Source organism: Peromyscus californicus, unplaced genomic scaffold (genome assembly GCF_007827085.1).
Source record: "Peromyscus californicus insignis strain IS unplaced genomic scaffold, ASM782708v3 Scaffold_1__1_contigs__length_55948999, whole genome shotgun sequence".
Lineage (NCBI taxonomy): Eukaryota > Metazoa > Chordata > Mammalia > Rodentia > Cricetidae > Peromyscus > Peromyscus californicus.
In genome coordinates, this window is record NW_026294492.1 from 28502084 (window position 1) to 28514950 (window position 12867).

At 38.3% G+C, this 12867-nt stretch overlaps 1 protein-coding gene across 2 annotated transcripts in view; it reads right to left on the reverse strand.

The window, feature by feature from the left end:
- Positions 1–746: 746 nt before the first annotated feature.
- The window catches only part of Strn (striatin), an 87236-nt gene continuing 75115 nt past the window's right edge, over positions 747–12867 (reverse strand). For both annotated transcript variants that reach the window (XM_052746305.1, XM_052746306.1), the window contains 5 exons: positions 11780–11947; positions 8794–8934; positions 7698–7805; positions 6566–6652; positions 747–6474 (listed from right to left, as the gene is read on the reverse strand). In XM_052746305.1, the coding sequence (XP_052602265.1) occupies positions 6305–6474; positions 6566–6652; positions 7698–7805; positions 8794–8934; positions 11780–11947 (674 nt within the window). In that variant the 3' untranslated portion in view covers positions 747–6304. The remainder of the gene's footprint in view (positions 6475–6565; positions 6653–7697; positions 7806–8793; positions 8935–11779; positions 11948–12867) is intronic.

Consider the following 12867-nt stretch of genomic DNA (forward strand, 5'->3'; position numbering starts at 1 on the left):
GCCTGAGCCTAGGGTGACCCCAGGGAATTCAGCAATAATTACTGGAATTCACCAGTTATTTTGAGTTCTCTTGACCGTCCAGGGTAGATTATTCCAAAAGGACTCCAGCAAATCACATCTCAGCTCCTATTTAAAAAGACCAATGGGAATTTCTGACAATACTGGAAATTACATTCCTCATTACCATGCCAACATATAACAAAGAAGATTGGAGAGATGAGAGGGTGCTGAAGCGGTCTCTTGGATTCCATATTGTACTGTGGGTTTGACATCGTGCGTCCTGGGAAAGGGAATCCTTGAAAAGGAATGGTGATTTGTGGGTCCAAGGATGGAGAAGATTTTTGGTTGGTAAGTAGCCCAACAAAAGGGGAGGAACATTAAATTTACAAGTGTCTACAATTTAAAACAATTATTTGAACACTTGAAAACATGAAATACTAGGTAAGTATAGATGCCACGCCTCCCGGAAAGCAGCACTGAACTGATCTCACGAGGCATTTGAAATTTCCTGGCTTTCCTCCAGTCCAAAGTCTTCAGAATGAGCATTTCCATCTTTCTCACAGTCTGTAGCTGAGAATGTTTTGTTACTTTGTACTTGTATCAACTGTGTCTAATGCTCTTCAGTTTTTCTACATCTCTCTAACAAAAGCCTCAGATATTAAAGCATTTCAACTGATTCACTGCAAAGCTTTGACTGGATTCCAAAGGTGACAAGCAGTCCAATTCACGACACACCTATGAGCACATTAACTATTTTGTACACTTTATTTAAAAACAAATAATACACTTAGAGCCACCAAAACTGGATATCATTATTAGCTTATCCATACCCTGAATTTACAAAAGGAACTTCTTGCACCACAAAAATTAGCATTTGGATTTACATTAATTGATATTATAACTAAAATTTAAGACACCTGAATATCAAACAATCTGGCCCAGGGCTCACCAGTTGGGGGTTTGGATGTGGAGAGACAGGGTTATTTAGGATTCTGAACTGATGATACCCTGAGGTTCACTCCAGTAAACTGACATTGATAAGACGTAAAATAAATGATAGAGTTTTAGTATTACAAAGCAGTGGTTCTTCCTAAAAACAGGCATTGGATCATACAGTTGGAGGGGGGTGGGGAGATAGGGGATACTCCTTAATCTGGAATGGGAAAAAAAAAGTGTGTGAAGGGGGCTATATTAGTTTTCTCACAAGAGGCCAACATCAGCCAATGAAGAGAAAGCAGGAGGAGTGGGATATAGCAGACCAAAGACTTCCCAAAACTGTATTGCCAACTCAGCAGCTCTCCACAAGTCACTTCAAACCCCAGTCTCTGAGACCCTTTCAGAAAGAGCTAACGTACAACGGGAAAAATCATTCTACATTAACAAGGCACTCACTGGTTCACAGCCTGGTAAAAACCCAGGCAGACATTGAAGTTAATTTAAATTAACACCAACTTTCTAATTTGCACCAGAGGGGTGATGAGCATGTGGTCCCAGTTAAATGAAATCTAAAGCTTGACTAGCCAAGATCCAGAAAAAAATCCTCAGCACCACTTCAGAAACATTGTTAGAATAAATAGTGGATCTAAAGATCTCCTTTAGTCTAACATAAAGCTTTTCAAAATTAAACACCTAACAACTGATGTAAAGGTTCTGTTAAATACTTGGTCAATGTGGAGTCCCTTCCACGGACATGGAGACCTAGCTGCATGCTTGATACGGGCAATTACAAAGCCTTCACTGGCAAATGCAAAATTGATTCAAATCATTGACCTGCTAAACAGAGATATATTCATTTTCTGACCTTCCACTAACATGAGCTTTAGGAAACGATACATTACATACGCATACACACGCACATGCACACACGTGCGCACACACACTCCATCAGATACTACTTTTGTACAACCAGAGTCCCAGTGTCACTCAGTACTTCAATATAAACAGACAAGTAACACAGTCATGGAGGCAACTTCTAAGCCAGTAAAGTGAATAAAAATTATATACCTAAGAGTGTGGAAATAACTTTCAAAAAATAAAGTAAGCCAAATAAAATCATACTTTTTTTTTTTTTTACAGGTTAACTTTTTATTGTTGTTTTGAGACAAGGGCTCATGTAGCCCAGGCTGGCCTTGAACTCCCTATATGGCTGAGGATAATCTTGAACTTGTGATCCTCTTGCCTCCACCTCTCAGGTGCTAGGATTACAAGAGTGTGCCACGATGCCTGGAGTTTCAGGTAAATTCAGCAACAATTTGATTCTCAGTTAAAAATATTACACATAACAACCAGGGACTAACTCTCTCCACTCACTAAGAACACTGGTGGTGTTTTAAGCCATCCTTGAGGAAAACAAAAAACAAACAAGCAAAAAACCTAAAGTTAATCCTAAATGTTTCAGTCTGCTTTGTGATGATACATCTGAGATGACAAAGCCTGAGAGAAGCACCAACACAGACTGTCGAATGGCATCAGCCGTCCTTTCTAAGGTCATAGAGATCTGTTCTACTTCAAATGGACACACTGTCAAATGACATCAGCCGTCCTTTCTAAGGTCATAGAGATCTGTTCTACTTCAAATGGCGGCAGTGACAATGAGGTAGATATGAGAGAGGCCATTTAAATTCTTCTAGACTATTCTTAGGTGGAAGTTTAATTAGTTCAAGTGTTTCATCTAAAAATGATTTTTACTAGTTCAATCCTCATCATATAAGAATTTCATGACATACTCTTGTGAACAGGGAAAATATATGAAGTACTAAAAAAAAGCAAGCTTTAAAAAATTATAACATCAATGAGAATCCCATCATTCTGGGGAACCAATAATTTGTTATCTGAAGTTGATTTTAATTAAGAATCAGCTATTTATTCTTCACTGAATTTTCTAGGAATTCACATTCGAAACTCTTGGAAAACATATAAGGTACTCCAAAGAGCACAAAGATTGTGCATGAAATGTCCCCTGAAGTCCTAGAAGTTGAGCAGATACATTAAAAGACATTGTCACAAATAAGGATCTTCACAGATTGGCAAACACACACACACACACACCTCACGCTCTCTCTTCCCCCTTCCACCCAGACACAGATTCAACCTTCACCCTCGCTATAAGGCTGCATTTGTAGTTTTTTAAAGGCACCTCACACTTTCTAGCTATTGCCTTCTCGATGATACATTTTGTCAAAAAGCTTGAATGTTCAATGGAAATAGTTCAGTACTGAGAATGGAATTTTTCAATTCACATTTGAATAGCCAGGTTTTCTTACATTCAGATTTTAATAAACTAGAATGACAGTCTTTAAAACAAGCATGCTAGCCTATAATGAATATAGTATATACAGTAATTTAAACACTTAGAACTATATATTATACTGTAAAAGCAAACAGCACAACACTCGTCATACTCATCAACTTCTGAGTATACTACCTCCAAAAATGAGAACACAAACAGTAAAATGCACCCATGGTTTAGATATATATATATATAGTCTATATATTATATATATCCCTATAATATATATAATATATATTTATAAAATATACATACATTTTAGACATCTTTCAAATAAAGAATCATTATCTCCAAAAGAAATTTATAGCAAGAATACTGAAGGAATGGAAGTCAGATAAACAAATAATTTCTCACAAAGTTCATTATCAGTGATACAGTTCAATTTTCCCCTTTTAGTTACAACTAAATGATTACAAAAGCTAAATACTTTGCATAACTAATTATCTGTTTAATGGCAAAAATTGATAAATTTGTTCAATAGAAAAATACTGAAAGGTCATTCTATCACTTATTTGTCTATGGTTTGAGTAGCAAATGAGCTCATGACAGCTGTGTTTTGAGAAGGGTACTGTAAGCTCCCAGAAACGTATCCACGGCACATGAAAAAAGGCAGGGACCTAACCCACCTGCTGATTTTCATACTATTCCCAAACAGTTCACCCAGAATATTTACAATGTGGTAAATATTTATGAAAACATTTCAATGATTTTGAATCTTGAAATTGTTCATTTTGTGAATTTTCATTAGGATGGGGAAAGTCAGAGAAATGTCCATGCTACCATCTGGCTGGAAGACAGCTTTGGCTCATGTCCAGGCTGATAGCAAACAGGGCTAGTTTAGAAGAATCTCTTTCTATGTACAGTCTTCAATGGCACAAAGCACACTTCCTAAACACTTTCAACAGTTCCATCACTTGTATTATGCTCCGCCTAGCTTAGGATTATTTCCCACAGAATCAATGAGGCACAGAACCAACAGGGCAGCCTCTCCTGGTTTCCAGACTATTGTGACAAGAGGAAGACACACACTAGAGACTTTGGGAAGTCATTAAAGCAGGGACTGTGGTCAGAAATCCACTACTTCTAACGGGAATCTTCTAATAGTCTAAAAATGTCCATTTAGAAAATCCTTTTGCTCATTTTACGAAGGATGGAAGAATTTACCCATCAGTGTAAAATTCTGTATCTGCATGGAAACATAAGCATTTAACTCAATTCACTTGTGCATATCAATTGATCTCTTAGGTCTGTTTGTTAACCAAAGCACAAAGATAAAATGTAGTCGTATTAAAATACTACAGCATGTCTATAGAACAACCAGGGAAATTTAGCATGGGTCTTATAATGTTAATGAAAATTTGCCTGCACACTGCAGAATTCTAAAGGCAGATGAGCAGAAATTTTTAAAATGTCAATTATTACCCATATCACCACGAGAATGCTACTTCAAAGAACAGATCACCAGAAATGCCATAGCTGTGGCAATGGAATCATTACCTTGGGTTATAATATTTATAGGTATACTATTTTTATGGCATATACATTTTGGTGAAAAGGTGGACATTCATTTCTTTTTAACATTTATATTAGTCTCTGTCATTTCACAGAGACAGAGTGTGAAGGGCATGAAGAGTGCCTGACAGTTATAGGTAGGAGGTCTGCAGGGCAGGGCACTAGGTTAGTTGGTAGCATTCTGAGACTCCCAAAAGCTGACCACATAGGGGTCACAGATAAATGTGAAACCTGCCATTTTCAGACATGGTTTTATCTAGACACAGTATTGATTCACTGTCATTAACATCTGTGTCCCTATGAAACAATGGAGTGGGGAGACAAAACCTCACAGGCATCACAGGCATCACTGTCTTCCGTCTCGGTCTCTGTGAAGTTCTTAGAGACACCAGTAGAGGACTTCCAGGGTGCACTGCTTCATTAAGCAGGGATGTGAAAGCAGCTGCCTGAGGTAACCACTCGCTTTGGACTACACAACATAGTAATTATGATTTAAACTGTTTATGGTAGGTGTCAGAAACCATAAATGTGAAAGGCAGGGAAGAAACATTGAGGATTATTTGAACCAATTATATGGGTGTTGGGAAATGGGTAATAAACAGCTTTCTCCTTTTTTAGTCATTAGGAAGTAAATTTCATCAATATGAAATAATCACTCTAATACTATAAATACCACACAAATGAGGCAAATTTTTAAACAAATTATTATAGAGATATTCCCTGTTCGCCCTTAAAAATAAACAGAATCTCAAACCTGGAGAAGTTAAAAACCTTTAGTAAAAGCAGGCTCTGTTAACTAATGTTCATAATGGGTGTTTGACAGCTAAACTTTAGAATGGTACCACATCTACTTTCAAAGTTGTAATACAATATAGAGATCTGCTTGCAAACTAAGTATTGGTTTAGCATTTCTGAGTAATATACTTAACATAGTATTGCATCTTTTCCTGCTGCTAGGTGAAATGCTCTGCCGTGCTTCATGAGAACAGCTGAAAGGAGAGCTCTGTTCGGAACTCATTTGAACACTGTCTGGTCGTTCTACGTCACAGGCTAGCAGAGCAGATACAGGCTAGTTTGACTACCTAATATGTTTAGCAGATGTCTCAGGGTAAAGTGTATCTAAGTTCCCTCCACTCATTCCCAGCCATCCAACTCTAATGATCCATTACAGCATGCCCTGTTTATCAGAAAGGGAGACGCTAAACCTGTTTCGCTCAGGCCTGCCTAGCGAATGAGAACAACTTCAGAAATAAAAGTGCCTCTTTAGGGGGAAATTCGAAAGTTTTCAGGCTCACAGATTCAGCTGAGCTTGCAGCAACCTGAACAAACCTTAATTTTAGAAAACAGTACACAGATTGCAAAACTATACTTTAACAAATGTTCTCTGTGCTCCTTCAGCAGAACAAAAGGGCAGGGTGAGCTGATTCTTGCCCCGGTCTTCTGTATCTCTGTTGTGCAGCTGACTTTTAATAAAGAGCTAGAAGGTGAAGCTGATGCATCACATCATACAAAGACCTTAGCCAGGGCATCGGCTCCAGCACTGGCTATATAGCATTTGGAAGGGTGGAATGCTACATCATGGATGGATTCTTCAAACTTTTTCCGATGAGCTGTGAACTCTTGGATACATGTCTTACTTTCTAAATTCCATAAGCGTATTGAACAGTCATGACCTATTCCAAAAGAAAAGAGATGGAAAGGAACAATTGTATCAACATGAAGATAGACAAGGACAAGTAAGTAATCCACAGCGAATGTACTTACTGCCAGACATCAAGTACAGGCCATTTGGATCAACTGCTAAACTTGTAACAGCTTCTAGGTGGGCGACCATCGAGTGGATCAGTTTGCCTTTGGAGAAAGACATTGTTACTCTTCACTGGCGACTTTCTTCAGTCTGATCACATGCCAACCTCCACGCTACACTAGTTTCCCTAGACGTCACTGTCGGTGTACTTCTTGGATCAACTTTCTCCATCAGTTCAAACTACCTATCTCCCCTTCTTGCCTCTGGTCACGTTAATAATAAAAAATAAAAACAGCTTAAGTTTCAGATGAGACTATCTTTTAAGTCACAGTGAGTTCAATGAGTTTTACAGGTTCACTAATTGCTAGTTAGACACCACTAATCTTCTTGTGTACCCTTTAATGACAGGCAAATTACATGGGCTTATGAGGACAGACCGTTCAAATTCAAAGACACAAAGAAAAAGAAAGAAAACATGGCCAAAGTTTTGGTGGAAACAATATACAGAAAGGAATTTTAAAAATTAAATTGCTAGCAACTAAGCCCAACCACAAGTGACCATATTAAAAGGGCAGATAGCCAAAGAAACATGGCTGCCATACACAGTCCTTCCCTCCCACTTCAGCTCTGTGCATTTCCTCAGACTGGCGAAATGCAGCCCGCTGGAAACTGGGAACGCCCCATCCCCAATCCAGTCAGGTCTCAAATTTTAGCACAACAAGAAAAGACCAGCCTGTGGAAAAACACACAACACAAATGACCTGAGGGTTTTCATACACAACACTGAATCAAGCTATTAAATATTGAACAACAGAATACAGCTTTTGCAATTTAAAACAAAACACAAGTACCAGCCTCTGCTTCCAGCATGTTTCTATTAATACTCCTTATGGATTGCAACAGATCATTTTTATTGGTACTTAGGTTTGTGGGTTTAGAATATGCTATCTGCTTACTGTTAAAGTAAAAAGTCATTCCATCTTGTATAATACAGCCTTAGCAGATACGAATGAAATGAACAGAAGTGAGTGGAGAAAGTGTTTCAGGGCCTACTCCTGACTATAAAGCGCCATGAGACACCACAATTAGCTTACTTTAGTAAGCGGTTGGTTTTGCTTGAGCACGGCTCGGTCCTTAGGAAGCTCTTACCTGTGTTGTTGTCATAGAATTTGATGTGCCTGTCTTCGTGAGCAGTGATGCTGATCGGAAGAGTGGGATGGCTGATGACTCTGTTGATTTGGCAGGAAGAATTGGCCGCTAAAAGGGAAAATGAAAAATCAATACAAATTAGTCTAAGTAACCTTTTTTCACAGAAAGGAGATATAAATACCCAAACAGACAGGAAAAAATAAACAATGCAACTTTGGTTTGGCCGGGATTCAGTTATTCTCCCATGACTTCTCCAGCCTCAGTGTTATAAAATGAGAGTTGCCTAGGCTAAACCACACGGGCACATCTACAAGCGATTAAAAGTCGTCACAAGTCCCTTTCCCCTGCCTGCCATGCACGGATGCCGTCTAAGACTTGGCCTAGAGACACTGAGGACATCCAAGTCTACGCTTCTGTGATGTTTGCTACCTTCATAGAGTCCTATCAGCTGGGCATGGTGACCCACACCTTTAATCCCAGCACTTGGGAGGCAGAGGCAGGTGGATCTCTGTGAGTTCAAGATCGGCCTGCCTCATCTACATAGTGAGTTTCAGGCCAGCCAGAGATTCAGTGAGAGCCTGTCTCAAAACAAAAACAAACACCACCGATATACACATAATCTTCAAAGTCAGACCTCAGGTCCTTCCAACATGGCGCTCTTTCCATGCAGCTGTGATCTAAATATAAACACGAAGGGAGGCTTTGCACCATAATAGAAAAGACCATCATCTTACTGTCCACCAGATTTTGAGTTTTTAAGGAGCATACTAATAATTGTTGTATACTATTGAAGAGTTTTCGAAGAGATTAATTACTATATTGAGTTTGTTATTTCAATATACAACAGAAAATGTCACATGGCTACGTGGAGTAAGTTCTTTGGATGCAGTTTTTCTGTTGTTTGTTTTGGTTTGGTTGCTTAGACCGTGCTGAAGCTTAAAACAAGAAAAGTTTTTTTTTTTAAGTAAATGTGTTCTCAGGCTTGGGCAATAGAACACTTTATAATTTAAGCATTCTTCATAGTGACTCAGGCAGTTATACTTTTGATTAAGTTTAAAAATGAATAAAGAGACTTTTAAAAAAGTAGTACACATACTTGAATCTAGATTGGATTCTAAAGTGAGAATTCGCTGTTGTGTTTCCATATTAAAGATGCTCGTATATCCTTTGCTGAATGATGCTACCATATGGCTCGGGTCACTGCTCACTAGGTCCACAGAGGCAGGGATTCCCAGTTCTAAGTGTCAGAAATATTCAAAGAGAATGACAGTTAAAAGGTCTACTTGAGAAAGTACTCAAAATGCAAAAAAAAAAAAAAAAAACAAAGTATGATTCTCATAAGTAAATCAGGCTTAACACTGGAATAAGTTATTTTATAACCATTCAGTGGAGAGTATTTCTTTTGTAACTTTTAGCCTTAGTCTATTTTATTATCCTTACCTGTTGAATGTTTTCTACCCATTATTCTGCTAATCCACTCATAGAATGCAAACTTATTTAGAAAGAAAATAAGAGTGAGGTAATCCAGACTCAGAAGGACAAACATGGTGTGTACTCACTCATAAGTGGATACTAGATGCAAAGCAAAGGACAAGAAGACTGTAACCCACAGATCCAGGGAGGCTACCTAGCAGGAGGACCCTAGGATGACTGTGGCTTATAATAAGTTTTGGTTTTGCCCAATCACTGGGCATGCTTTAGTGAAACATTTCACTATTAGGATAAGAATTTGGACTGTGTCAAGCTGATGAAAGGATATACTGGCTGTACTTTCAGGAGGGGAGGCTAAAACCTTTTTAGATTATGGATTAGCTTATAGAAAAATGTCTGCCATAAATCAAACAGTGAATAGGAAGATGAATAGGAATTTCACTTACACAACTTAAGTAAAACATAGCTCCCTGAACAGATGAAGATAGGCTTCTTCTGTATCCCAGAATCTAATCAATATTTATATGTATAATTCAGCTATTATTTGGCTTAAAAGGGCTTATTGGAAAATGTTATCATATTTACTATTTTCTACACAGAAAACATTTTCCAGTTTCAAATAACCCTGGACTTTTGAATTATAACCTATTTTTATGTTCAAGCTATCTGTGTATTATTTCCCCTGAAGTTGTACATAAAATGTTTTTACATTAAAAAAATGGACAAATACTATAGAATTGTATTACATGAAACATATAGAATATACAAATTCATAGAGACAGAAAGATTAGATGTTATCTCAAGATGGAGAAGAAAGGAATATAGAGCAATGATTTCCTAAGTACAGAATTTCTGTTTTGTGTCATGGAAAAACCCCACAGACAGACAGTAGTATCAGGACATAATATCATGAATGTAATAAATCAATACAATTAATGTAATTAGTGAATATCATAAATATAATTATTGAATAAATACTGCGAATGTAATCAATGAATACCACAAATGTAATTAATATCATAATGTAATTAATGAATATCATGTGTGTAATTAGTATCTTGAATGTAATTCATGCCAAAAAAAAAAAAATGAAAAAGAGCTTCCACTTCCATTTCAGGTATAGAGTGAAACAGTGGGAACTCTGTCTTGAAGCAAAGAAAACAGTAACAAACCCACCTACAGCTGGAGTGCGGCTCGGGAGCACCACACTTGCCTGCATGGCATTGAGTCTTCAAAATCTAAGTGCACGCTACGACCTTGCTGAAGAATAAAGGTGTTCTGTGGCCTGGAGCACAACTCAAAGGTAGAGTATCTGTCTAACGTGCAAATCACCACACAAATACAAAAAAGTAGGAAAGGGACTAAACCTGGAACTCATTTATACCAAAGACAGAAGAATGATTAAAGCCAGTATGGTAGCACACTCCTCATATCTCAGTACTCGGAAGTAGAGGCCCAAGGACTGCGAATTTGAGGTCATTCTGGACAACAAATTCAAGGTGAACCTGGGCTACACAGCAATGCAGTGCCACAAGAAAACAAACAGAACGACGAATATAAAAATAAAATTATCTGTCTCATTTGGTTCGACACCTAACTAAAGCAAGGTAATAATTCAAAATGGTATAGAAGATCTAGAAACAGTCAGCAAGTGAAAAGCAAGGAACAGTAGCAAAGAATTCAACACCGAAGCAGAAGTGACCACGACCACGTGCCCACAGGAAGGCCAGAATGGAGCAGAAAGACGCAGCAGGAGTGAGTGAGGATGCAGAGCAGACAGCCCTCCTCACACACACTGTAGCCCGGGCTATAGCTCCCGGCCATGAGCACTATGGGAAAAATGCTGGTTATTTTATGTAAGTTACTTAACAACAAAACACCCATCCTAAAACCCAGCAATTCTACTGAAAGGTCTCTACTACCCATGACGAACATTTATGAATGTTCATGATAAATTATTCCTAAAAGCCCCATACTGGACCAACCTGAGTAAATACCAAGAGGTAAATGAGTAAATCATGAAAATTATGAATTTTTATAACAACTTCACTCATAACAGCCTCGGTGTCTATCAAGAGACACAGGAATAGACAAACTGTAGCTTAATGTAATACTCTTACATAACAAAGGGAAATAAACTGACACTGAATTGCACAAATGTTACAGTAGGTGAAAAGCCAGACACAAAGATTACATCCTAAACTGTTACTTTATTACAGTTCAGAATAGACAAAACTAATGATGAAAGTAATCTCTACAACAGCTACCACTGGCTGGGAATATGTAGCAGGACTGCCTAAGGTCACAGAGCAGCTGAGGGAAGGGAAGAACTGGTCCAGCTCCAGACCTATACCAGCTCCAGGATGGCACTTGTTCACCAGCTGCATCAGGACATCCTTAACATCTGTAATCTTCACTGAAAATAAATGAGGTCTCAGTTTTTAAAATTTAAACCCCATTTTCTTTCTCATCAAATGCTGTTTTTAAGAATTATACATACATTGAAATGTCAAACGATAATGTTGCTATGTTAAAAAACAAACTTAGAAATGTAATACAGTCAAGAGTTTATAGAATCACTGATTTGTTCGCTTTTTCAGAGCAGGATATGTTACAGACGATCTAGAAACGTTTAATTTTAGGGACTGTACCTTGGTTATCATTGAACACACTCAGTGCCGGAGCAACCTCAGCTGTATTCCATAAACGGAGAGTGCCATCTGCTGAGCAGGACAACAACCGCTGGTGTGCGGCACTGTAGGCCAGCCCCCACACTGCATCTGTGTGGCCCAGCAGAGGGCCTCTCAGAACAGAAGGATCTGTGTAAAACAAGACAGTGCAAAACCAGGAAGAAAAACCGTGAAGGCATTTAGGTTCTTAGGTTCCACCGTAGAACATAAACTAGAGCACCCGAAAACAGTATAATACAATCTTCCTAGTTTCATTAGCCTTCTGAAATGCTGTTGTAATTACAAATAGTTTTAGAACTATACAGAGTTTGAAAATTCTAAATCAGAATTAAGAAGCACGTATCTGCTTTCTTAAGAAAGCTCTATTTTAATGTTTATTCTATGTTTATGTTAGTTTGGTAGTGAAATTAAAATGGGGAAGGGAGGACAGACAGACAGCCTGGGTTTATTCTGGAACTCACCAGGCTGGTTTAAACCCACAACAATTCTCTTCTTCTCCACCAAGTTCAGGGAGCACAGACCTACACCACTAAACCTAGCCAGAAGGCCATTCTTTAACCTTTGAGGCCCATTATAATAAATATTTTGAAGGTATGGACTGTAAAACTAATTAGCTTCTTCTATTTCCCTCCAATAACTGAGCAAGGGAATAATGCCTGCATTCAGAGTCATTTGTCAAAAACAGTACTGAAATATGACTACAGATGACTTGCATTGTTTCCAGTAAGAGACAGATGTCTAACATGAAGATAGCAAGTGTCGACCAAACCATGTTTCTGTCCAGGAGGACTGCAGAGATGAACTCTTCCTCAAGAACAGCATATTTTTACCTTTAGCATTAGTTATTTACAGGAGTCCTTCTGAATGAAATAAAGACATGCTTCTCTTTACTCGTTTTTTTTTTTTTTTTTTTTTTTTTGGTTTTTCGAGACAGGGTTTCTCTGTGTAGCTTTGCGCCTTTCCTGGATCTCGCGCTGTAGACCAGGCTGGCCTCGAACTCACAGAGATCCTCCTGGCTCTGCCTCCCGAGTGCTGGGATTAAAGGCGTG